The 10,681-nt window shown below is 37.8% G+C and overlaps 1 protein-coding gene across 3 annotated transcripts; it reads left to right on the forward strand.

Annotated features, from left to right (window-relative positions):
• The first annotated feature begins 357 nt into the window (after positions 1 to 357).
• On the forward strand, positions 358 to 6,802 carry LOC112180655 (leucine carboxyl methyltransferase 1 homolog). Of its 3 annotated transcripts, none has more exons than XM_040512503.1 (13): positions 358 to 505; positions 729 to 817; positions 926 to 1,062; positions 1,369 to 1,416; positions 1,677 to 1,758; positions 1,988 to 2,120; positions 2,828 to 2,948; positions 3,096 to 3,143; positions 4,115 to 4,198; positions 4,618 to 4,682; positions 5,333 to 5,384; positions 5,825 to 5,863; positions 6,246 to 6,802. In XM_040512503.1, the coding sequence occupies exons 1-13, from the start codon at positions 426 to 428 to the stop codon at positions 6,321 to 6,323; spliced, it is 1,056 nt and encodes a 351-aa protein (XP_040368437.1). In that variant the 5' UTR covers positions 358 to 425; the 3' UTR covers positions 6,324 to 6,802. The 3 variants fall into 3 exon arrangements, with proteins under 3 accessions (XP_040368437.1, XP_024174988.1, XP_040368438.1); XM_024319220.2 differs by having other exon boundaries at positions 2,018 to 2,120; XM_040512504.1 differs by lacking the exon at positions 5,825 to 5,863.
• Positions 6,803 to 10,681: the final 3,879 nt, after the last annotated feature.

The raw sequence follows: 10,681 nt of genomic DNA on the forward strand, positions 1-10,681 counted from the left end.
AACTTTTCGATTTCATTTTAAATGGTACCTAAGGCCACCTTAAATCACTATTTCGGCCAAAAAAGTCAAATCTAAAAAAATAAAAAAACAAGTTTAAGGCAAGTCTATTACCAAAAAATCATCACTATATATGTTCGCAACTCTCGAAATCATGAAAAATCATCACTATGATCACCTCCAATGCCGTTTTTAGTCGGAATAGTGATCGGAAGTGACTCTAGGTACCATTTAAAATAAAATCCAAAAGTTTGGGTACTGATTGTGATCAATATTTAAATTCAGGTACCATCGATAAGATTGAGGTATACTTCATGTACAATTTGTGATAATAACCTCTTTTTTTTTTTTTTCTAAGTGGCAGGTATAGAAACCAAACGAACCCGCAAAACAAAAGAGGGAAAGAAAAACCTTGCATCTCAGAATCGATGGCGAAGCCAGTGGCTGATTGGCAGAGCAACAAGGAAGCAGTTCAGGCCACTAACGACGACGCTTCCGCCAGCAAACTGTACTCCCAGATTTTCTTCTTTCTCTATTCTATTATATTTTTGCATATATTTTCGCTTCAAAAACCCAACAGAAGATTATGTTCTGGTTGAATCGTATATTCATTTTCACTCACCTTCTTTTTGGGTTCGACGAAAAACCCAAAGAATTGAACTTTACAAGTTTGGTGGTGCTGAGTTCAGATACAAAGTTGCTAACTTTGAACTGTATTTGCTGTGATTAAGGTCCTGCGTGAAAAAGGGTTACATGAAAGACGATTATGTCCATTTGTTTGTGAGAAGACCTGTCAGAAGATCACCCATTATTAACCGCGGTATGATTTTTTATTTTGTTGTTGTGATAAGAGTTCAGAGCTCTGGATTTAAACATTGGTCAAGAGTTTTGATTTCTTGGTTGGTTTTGTTGTGTTTAAATGATGAAGGTTACTTTGCCCGCTGGGCTGCGCTTCGCAAGCTTATGAATCAGTTTCTTGATACTGAAGTCGGCGAAAAGGGTGGGTTGAAGAAGCAGATACTATCACTTGGAGCTGGCTTTGATACCACATATTTCCAGTTGCAGGTGCCTTTGTTTTCATGGTTTGTGTCTTGATTCATTTAGTAATTGAGATGCATTGGAGTTGCATTGGCATATCCATTTGCATGGTTTGGCTTTGTAATTGTGAAATAGGGTGAACCCTTTTTAAGGTAGTTTCGGGGATTAGGATATACCAAACTGTTGTATGGTTAACTTTCATAGTTTACTGTTGTCGGTTTTCTTTGTTCTGTCTGTCAAGGTGTTGATAACAGAGTATATATGTGACATTTTTGTTGTTGTCGGGTACTGACATTTTTTTGCTTTTGTTTTACTTGACCTCTTTGTTGACAGGATGAAGGGAGAGCACCATATTTATATGTGGAGTTGGATTTTAAGGAGGTACAAATTATAAACCATTAACTATTGTGTGGGTACTGTTGGCAGCACACTGACTGTGCTGTGTGGATGCAGTGTGCTAAGTTACATTAAAAGTTTTAAGAGTCAATACTCTGTGGATGAACTCATGCTAACCAAGCCTCTGATTTGGCTTAGTTAGCATTTAAGTCATCTAGTACCAAGAAATGTTGTCCTCCATCCTGTGTGTTTAAGTTGCACCTATGTCACAGAAGAAGCTTGAGTTATATGGTCTTTCTTGGTAGGTTACTAGAAAGAAGGCAACAATTATTGAAACCTGCAGTCAAATGGGGGACAAAATTAGTGCAACAGCATCAATATCTCGAGGTCAGTACTCCTTTGTTGCTGGTGCTATGAATCTATCGTTGAGTGCTTTTGAATAGACTACATATGTTCGGACTGCTCTTGAAGACTTGTTAAGTACGTACCTGAATTGGGAATAGCTGCAACATTCATGCATGACTTGGATCCATATCATCAGGATCGTTTTATTTGATAGTTTTCAAAAGAAAAATACTTTTCTTCGTAGTTATGTACAGATTTGAACTCCTCTTAGTACACCATTTTTGCATTTTTACTTTTGTAGAGAGAGGAGAAGTGCTCAGTGACTGCTATAAGCTACTTCCAGTTGATTTGCGCGACATACATCAATTAAACGAGGTCATAGCTTTGGCTGGTATGGATCCCAGGTATGTGCTTAGAGGCAATTTTCTTCCTTTGTTGATTTGGATTTCATCACTGTCTTTGAACATTCTATGGATCTTTGAGCTATTAATGTCTTTTTTTATGGCATATCATGATCCTTCCATTTCAAAATAATAACTATTGTATCCTCGTTAAAAGACTGATGCTTTGTGTCACTCAGACTCTGTTATTAATACTAACACAAAGTGTTGTATTATAAAAATACTCGTCTACACTTCTGAATTATCTAAATTTACTGTTGAAATTGTTGGTTACTCCATCTGGGATACCTAAAAAACCTGTTGGTTTCTATAAACAAAAATAAAATTATAAGGCCTGCTGATGTTTTGAGCACAGAGAGTGGGAGAAATAAGTAGGAAACAATTTTTCCTTGTATAAATGAGATAAATAATTTTAAGTTTGGAATTTGCTAATAAAGAGACAAGCAAGATTGCAAGGAAGAACGAATGTATACTACATTCGAGCAAGCTCATGCTAGAGGGCCTGTACTAATTTTTTTTTTGTTGGCCTTCTTTGGTCTAGTGAAAGCCTTGGGACCTGCAGTATAGTAACGATTTCAATCAATCTTCTTCTTTTTGTTGTTATTTTCTTCAGTCTCCCCTAATATAATTTGGAAAGTCATGATATTTTAATTTGTTATTTAGATTCTTTCATGATTGATTTATTGATTTTATTCTGATATTATTATCAGCCTGCCAACTTTTATAATTGCAGAATGCGTTTTGATATACATTGATCCAGAATCCAGTCGTGCCATAGTTAGCTGGGCATCAAAAACATTTTCAACAGCAATTTTTTTCTTATATGAGCAGGTAACATGCCTCTTCAACTTATAAAGTCTTTATAATTTGATCTTTGTTGCTTGTTTTGATTTGTGATTCAGTACAATAGAGCAATGGTTTTATATAAGTTTCTTATATATATGGTTTTGTTTACACCTCATTGTGGTGCCTCAACAGATTCATCCAGATGATGCTTTTGGGCAGCAGATGATCAGAAACTTGGAGGTCAGTGATACTTCTCCTTTTCTTTAATTTTCTTGTTTATATTCTGAATAATACGGCATGTATCTTTAAAATGTGTATTCAATTTAGTCCTTGGCATATCTATCTCTTTTTGTTATTTCAGTTTTCAGTTCACTAGTGAGAGGTAACAAACTTAATGAAAAAGAAAAAGAAATTAAAGAAGAGCAGTGGGGTGGAAAATTGTTCATAGAGAAGGAAATGAACCAAAATGAACATAACAAAAGATCACAACAAATTAATTGTAAAATTGTTTTGGTTTTCAAATTAATGTTATATTCATCTTGATCCACAAAATATAATTATAGATGCTGATGCAAATTTTTTGGTTTTCCTTAGAAACTACATTGTCTGTATAAGATACTATAGGACTATAGAAGTACCAGTACCTGAGCTAGCACTCTGGTAACTGGTTGAAAACAAAAGAGTGGATTTCCAATCCCTAGATAGATGTAACAAGACTACATGTTTCCATGGAGAGCCAGGGCATCGCTTATTAACATTGCTCTATTGCCAGTTGGCCAAAACCCATGGATTGGAAATATTTTGACTGGAATTGTTTTGGCCAGACTACATGTTTCCATGCTTTTTGTTTCCGCAGATGAAGTCTATCTTTCTTTCTTCTCCAATTTTTTTTTTCATTTTCTCTATATCTTTCTTTCTTTCTTTCTGCTTGCATGTTGTTTCACATAAGCATTGCATGAGAAGTAGGAGGACACCTCTGCTTTTTATTTTACAATCAAACTCATGTAACAAGTGATAAATGGAATACATTTTGAAACACTTGGAAGACAGGCTACCTGCCTATACCTTATCGTTCCTGAAACAATTCACATCTTCTGATTCATGCTTAATTTTATCTGTTTTTTACTTTGGGCAAAGCTATGCTGCTTAATAAAATCTCATGTTACCGGAATAAAGACTTGAAGTGAGCATTTTTGTGTTCTGATTTTCAGAGTCGAGGTTGTTCGCTCTTGGGAATACATGATACGCCAACATTGCAGGCAAAGGAAAGACTTTTTCTTGATCGAGGATGGCAGGTATATATTTAACAGTGTCTTTTGGACCATGAAGTATATGATGACACACCAGTACTTTTTATTTTCTGGGGTAGAGAGGCAATTTACAACAGTGAATTATGGAGCAGTAATGTAGATGCAGAAACTAGATGTGCACAAATAAAAATGGATTTTTTTTTTTTTTTTTTGCCGTAGGTTACTGAAATCATTCAAGTAAAATTTATGTTCAAATTATGGCATGTATTGAAGAGTGCCCCTTATATATTTAAAGTTCAAGACATCTTGGTTGTTGATTATTGTTCAGCTTCCTTTCAAAATGAAATTTGTTAATTTTATATTTGGGGTTTCTTTTATTTGCATAATTTCCTCTTTTATTTCTATCTCACTCAATGATGTCATCTTTATTTTAATATTGTGATTTTTTATGTGTGGGGTTTCAGAGAGCTGTTGCTTGGGACATGCTGAGAGTATATAGTAGTTTTGTTGAAGCTCAAGAAAAACGCAGGTATGTAGGATCTACATCTTGGAATATTTTGAGTAGTTTATCCATCTTTGCAATGGCATAGTTCACTTCATTTTCTTGGGGATGAGAGCGAGGGGATATAGACTATGTTCTACCAGTTATGTGAGTGTAGGAATCTGGGAAATAAAGGACCTGGGTGATAAATATTGCTATCAGAGTGTTGCATCTAGTGTCTGTGTTTCATGAAGTATACAGTTTTATCCTTGGTCCTTCTGTAAAAAACTTAAAAAGGAACAAAAGAAGTTCTGTCCTTAGCAGAAGATATTGAGAATTCTGGTAAGAACTTAAACTGTGGTTCAGGGAATGAATGTTAGAAAAGGGGTAGCTGCCTTTGCTGGTTCTTACTTTACAGAAAATGAGAACCCACTGGACTTCTCTGGAAGCCCTTTCCTGATTTTAGGTTTTTTCTTATTTTTATTGCAGTTTAGATTCCCTAGATCATATATGGTTGTGATATTGTGGTACCATTTCTGCTTTTTGAGGTTCTAAAGCTTCTTTGTAGAATATGAAGGGTCCTTTTCCTTTCCATTTTTGTGCTCTTTCTCTTTCCATCAACTTTTTATCTGGCAAGCTCACTATCATCTCTGAAACATTCTTGACAAGATTCTCATATTTGATGTCTTGTTCATTAGGATTGAACGATTGGAATTGTTTGATGAATTTGAAGAATGGCACATGATGCAGGCAAGTCAACTCCTCCTTTCTGTTGTAAAATAAAAATAGTGCTAGGATTTATTTGGTAAAAAAATTTATTCCACAAGGATTTACAGTGGTGGTCCTAGATTAGTCAAGTTGGTTTCCTCTGTTTTTGTGCATATGCTTAAGCACATATCAGCATATACACACGCTGGCCCATGGTTCATGGACCGCAGCGAGTCCTGGTTACCTAGGGTGTGAATGGTCACAAGCAACCATCGGTCATATCGTTTGGAGGCTGAACCATGTCAATCATTCTGTTGTACTGGAAACTGCTGATTTATTTGGGATCACCCCTATCGCTCCCCTTATTTGGGAGGTAGTGGTTAGTTGGGAGGCAAACATAGGTTTATTGCCAATTGTTCACTAATTTGGATGGGTATATCATTCTTTATTCTGAAGTTTTGCCCCACACTGCTGATTTTCAGGAGCACTACTGTGTGGCTTATGCAATCAATGATGCCATGGTATGTCCATATTTGACTGGAAAACTGCGATGCATCTGCACTTCATCACATATATGTATTTTTATGCACATCATGTTGTTAATTTCCATCAGGAATCAATAACGTAACTTATTCATCTCTTCTAATATGAGAGAGATTAGGACCCAAATTTTCATGTGGCTTGATGGTGGAGAAATGTCGGCTGTGGTTAATAGCTGAAGCTTAATCTTTTAAAGTTTCTCTTGACTGTTCCAAAAGTTCTACATAAAAACTTAAAAGCCGCTTCTTTATTTTTTCTGAAAGGGGAGTGTGATAATATTATCATGTAGCCCTATGATGGTTTCTCTAACATATTGCTTGTTCTCTTGGTTATAATTCTAATACTTTTGACACCATTATTCAGAATCTTTTTGAGGATTTCGGGTTCCCTAAAGAGCAGCAGAAGCACGAGCCCATCCCCTCCTCATCAGCATCACCATGAAAGCATGATACTTGAGCAAGACCGCAACCATGAATCCATGATGATGTTCCCAAGTTTGGTTAAACATTATATCAGATAAGCACTTCTGATTCAGGTAAACAATCAAGGGGACTCTCAAGTCTTGTTTTGGCTATAGTATTCAAAAGAATGGTGACCATCTGTGACATTCTATGTGCGGATGATGTTTATGGCTTAAAGAGAAAGATCCTTTCCTTTCTGTGCTAGCTGTTTGGCAAAGGAAAAAGACTTGGTGGGTCCACCAAAGCACCAAATATCTGTAGTCTTATTGGCTTGTAGGGTTTGGGTCATGTGAGGAGGGGATAATGTGCATGGTTTGGTTCTTTCCTACTGTATTCTCTATTCTTTTCTCTATTCTTGTTTTCTTCTTTCTTGGATGATGATCATGACATTAGTGTGTACTACGGAAGATAGTGGAAAATCGATTCACATATTGTTGATACTATTATCTTCTTTCTTTCTAAAATTTGGCCTTAAAATTGATTTAATGGGCGAGTATGAAATGAAAAATTATGAACATTGTATATTTGATTGTGTATATGTTCCTACATAAAATAAAGATTATTTTGGATTATGAGTTTCTCGGTAGCTTTCTTATACAAGTTGATTTTACAGTGTAACAATGGTGAAAGTCCCGAGTCATTACATGCTGTTAAAAAATCAAATGAACACAATAATTTAGTTAGGCACTGTAATAACCATATGATAATCAAAGAGTTGAATGATTTCTAATTTCTGCTGCTTTTTTCTAAGAATTATTCTTGAAAGCGAGATCTCATCAAAGTAACTTTCTTCTTGGTGGAAAAGAAAAATGTTCTTAAATCTAGAAACTGTACCTCAGGAGCATCCCATTTGTATTTACCATTTAGTGATTATGATTTTGCCTCAAGAAGTCAGAGAAAGAATTAATGACAAGATTGGGCAATGTCGATAATTTATTCGCAAACGAGGGCTAGAAATCCAAAAATGAAAAACAATTCCCCATTAGTCACAACATAAAAATACCGTCTTTATTTTCCTTCATTCTGTCCTTGAGGCATTCAGTGGGGTTCTCAAAGTAGTGTTGTTCGAAACCCAGTATGTGTCCAACATGAACGAGTCCGTCGGTAGGTATGTTACATTATGATCACACGACTTCAGTCTTCCAATCAAATAACTCTGCAAATTGATATGAGGCAATGAACAGGGTAAAGGCACCCCACCGGCCTTTGAGCGTAGGAGTGTAGGACTAGAGGAGAGGCTCCCACTTTCTTTATCAAACAGTTGCAATCTTTGGATTTACTAATATTATTCACTCTATTCTTTATCAAACAGTTGCAATCTTTGGCCCTTATATCACTCTATTCTGTTCAACTTTCTAGCTTCCCTCCTTGGATATATATCAATTTTGACACCCTAATTTAAGGAAGACAAACCATTTATGTCCTTTTTCTGGTAAAGGGATGGCTATTTTATTGTTGTTTGTTACAGCTTGCAAACATCCAGAGCCATCCACAGGCCTTTGTTTATTTGTTTAGCCACCAACTGGTTTAGAAAGTCTGAGAAAATCTTTTACGGATTACGTACTTGGTTGCAGCTTATCTAATTAGAGCATTGGCTGATTCAATTCTCTACTGTCTGCTTACATGCGCCTAGCTGGGCTATTCTAGACCCTAGATAGTGAATTTTAAAATGCGAGCAGGATAAACATATTTTTGTAGAAATGTTTATTTGATCGCCAGTTACTATGAATTTTATAGCTATTTATCCCAAAAGTGTTGTACGCATTCTAATCTCAGTTATTAAATTTAAACCCAATAGTAGGTGATTATGAAATTTTTGATCACCAGATGACTAAGTAACGCTACTCATGTTTCTTGTTGGTATTTTGTTTTAGAACACTTTTTTTTTTTTTTTTTTTAGGGCAACGGAAGACTAATCCATTGATAGAAATCATGACGACCTCGCTCGGTCAAGCATGAAGGGTACAAACACCCCTCATATTATAATACATGCTCATAAGAGTACTAAAACCAAAAGGAAATCCAAAAAAACTAAGATTCCAAAAAGAAAACTACTAGCCAAAGCAATAAAAACTACGAAGACCTACGCCATCTAGCGTGAGACACTTCCTCGATCACTTTGACGCCTAAGACCCTTCTAGTGTACGTCGCCATCACCAAGCAAGACACATCACACCCTAGATGACCCAGGAATCACCTCCAACCTAGACTGGGAAATGGGCACTGAATCCTGCCCATCCTGCACCCCATGTATACCATCAGCCCCTTCAGCAACAGACCCCGACATCATGGCTACAGAACCACCACAAATGGACGCTGCCTTCGAGGTTTTTACCTTGTTGCGTTGTCCCCGGGGCCTACCCTTCTTCTTGTAGACCTTGGGAGCCTGAGTCACCGTCACTTCAACCAGACCTTCTGGAGAAAGTTCGAAGCCCAGATTTTCTGGCTGCAGGTTAGCCGGAACAATATCCAAGCTATGTTTAGCACGCTTGCCTTCCTCTGAAGCCTCCTCCTCCCTGGGACGACGTACCCCTACCACCGGTGTAGAAGCAGAAGTGCCCTCAGTCCCAGAGCTCGTAACAAGTTCCGGGAGCGACCGAATATGCACGGATTTCTTCTTCATCAAGCTAGGAACCCTGAAAGCAGAGAGAAGTGAAGGATAAATAGTGGGTTGGGTGTTTACCCTAAAGACAATGGCTGGAATAATCGACCCCATCGCTGGCTGTGACCCTGTCTCCACCACAGTATCAGTCTCCGAGTCCTCCTCCCTAGGGCATCGCTGCCCGCCATGATTGAGCAGAGAACAAGAGCGACACCGACCTAGGAGCCTTTCATACTTAAAACGAAGGGTTAGGACGTCAATAGGAGAAACCCTAACCCTGCGATCTAGCCTTACCGGATCGTTGATGGAGAGAACAAGCCGGACACGAGCTTCACTCCTGCGTAGCGCCAACCGGTCCACCTCCAGAACCTCTCCAATGGTCCCCCCAACCAACCGGACGGTAGGTTCCTTCAAAATACCGGGGAGGGATGCCCTGCAGTGTAACCCAGATCTAAACAAAATCCAGCTTCACGCCAGAGATCTCTGAGAAGCCATCATAGTCGTTCAGAAGGATCATAACGCGCTGAAAGCCCCACGGACCACCCTTCTTCACACGAGCAACATCCCTTTCATGAGTGAACGTAAACAGAAACCGTTCACCCCATGGTTGGACCTCCACTGTCCCCGACAGCCTCCACATCGACCGCACAGCACTCCTGAAAGACTCCATCACCACTGCCCTACAAGTGTTCAATCTGCCCACCAAGTAAAATTTGCGAGCCAAAAATTCCTTCCCTAGAACCCTGAGATTCCCCAAGTCCACTGGTTCTTCTCCTGCTCTGAGTGACAGTTTGGTCGCTAGCCTGGCCGTCATGGATGCGATAGCAGCAGCCATGAAGTTTGGTCACCGCACAACTCAAAAATACTCAAAAAACCCTAACCCTAGCAGAGAGAGAGAGGGGGAGCAAAAGTCGCGGTATACCATTATTTAGAACACTTAATATGTCATTATCTTAAGAAAGAAGAAATGTGGATAGACGTTTTGAGAGTGCCATAACTTTTCCATACGTACAGCTATGGGTTTGAACCCCTAAAAACAAAATTTTAGATATCTTAGTAGCAACTGAAATATTTGTCGTCATTTTCATAATTTCACCATGCCGATATCTAAGTGACATTCACAGTAAATTTGTGACTAAATTATCAGATTTATATTTACTAATATTATTCTAATTTTCTCTTACATATTCGTAAATCTGGAGTACCAAAGTTTTCACCTTTCCAAAATTTGAAACATCGCCTAAAGTACATGTCTATTAGCAACCAGAGCTTCTTGCTTCTCAAAGATTGTAGAGTTCGGTAGGAGAACTAGTTTCGAGCTTAGGTCTGTGAACCGGTTTTGAGGAATTCCTGGGTGTTCGAAAAGGTGGTATGGTATCTTTTTGAGGAGGCAAATTAGGGTTTCATATTAGACATGAACATAAATTTTAGACCTAAACCAAATTAGAATCAATTTGAACTTCATAGATTTCTAACAATTAAATAAAAACAACTAAAGATGAAGAATATCTTGAAAGGAACATTTATGTAGTTCATGGAGAATCAGATACTCTCCTAAACAAACCCAGACTGGGAGGATCCAGTAAAAACTAGGTATCAAACTTTCAACACGGCCGTTAGGTTTCAGCTTTTCTTTCCTCTTTTGATTTCACAACATTTCAGATTAAATGTGGGGGTTGGAAACACAGAAAGAGGAACTTTCACACCGTTCAGTTTCAAATTTTACAGCAAAAGTC

The sequence above is a fragment of the Rosa chinensis genome, chromosome 1, assembly GCF_002994745.2.
Source record: "Rosa chinensis cultivar Old Blush chromosome 1, RchiOBHm-V2, whole genome shotgun sequence".
Lineage (NCBI taxonomy): Eukaryota > Viridiplantae > Streptophyta > Magnoliopsida > Rosales > Rosaceae > Rosa > Rosa chinensis.

Coding starts and splice junctions, on each gene's coding strand:
- LOC112180655 (XM_040512503.1), top strand. CDS start 426: ATGGCGAAGCCAGTGGCTGATTGGCAGAGCAACAAGGAAGCAGTTCAG. Junction 1,063..1,368: donor CCACATATTTCCAGTTGCAG/GTGCCTTTGTTT, acceptor CTTTGTTGACAG/GATGAAGGGAGAGCACCATA. Junction 1,759..1,987: donor AACAGCATCAATATCTCGAG/GTCAGTACTCCT, acceptor AACTCCTCTTAG/TACACCATTTTTGCATTTTT.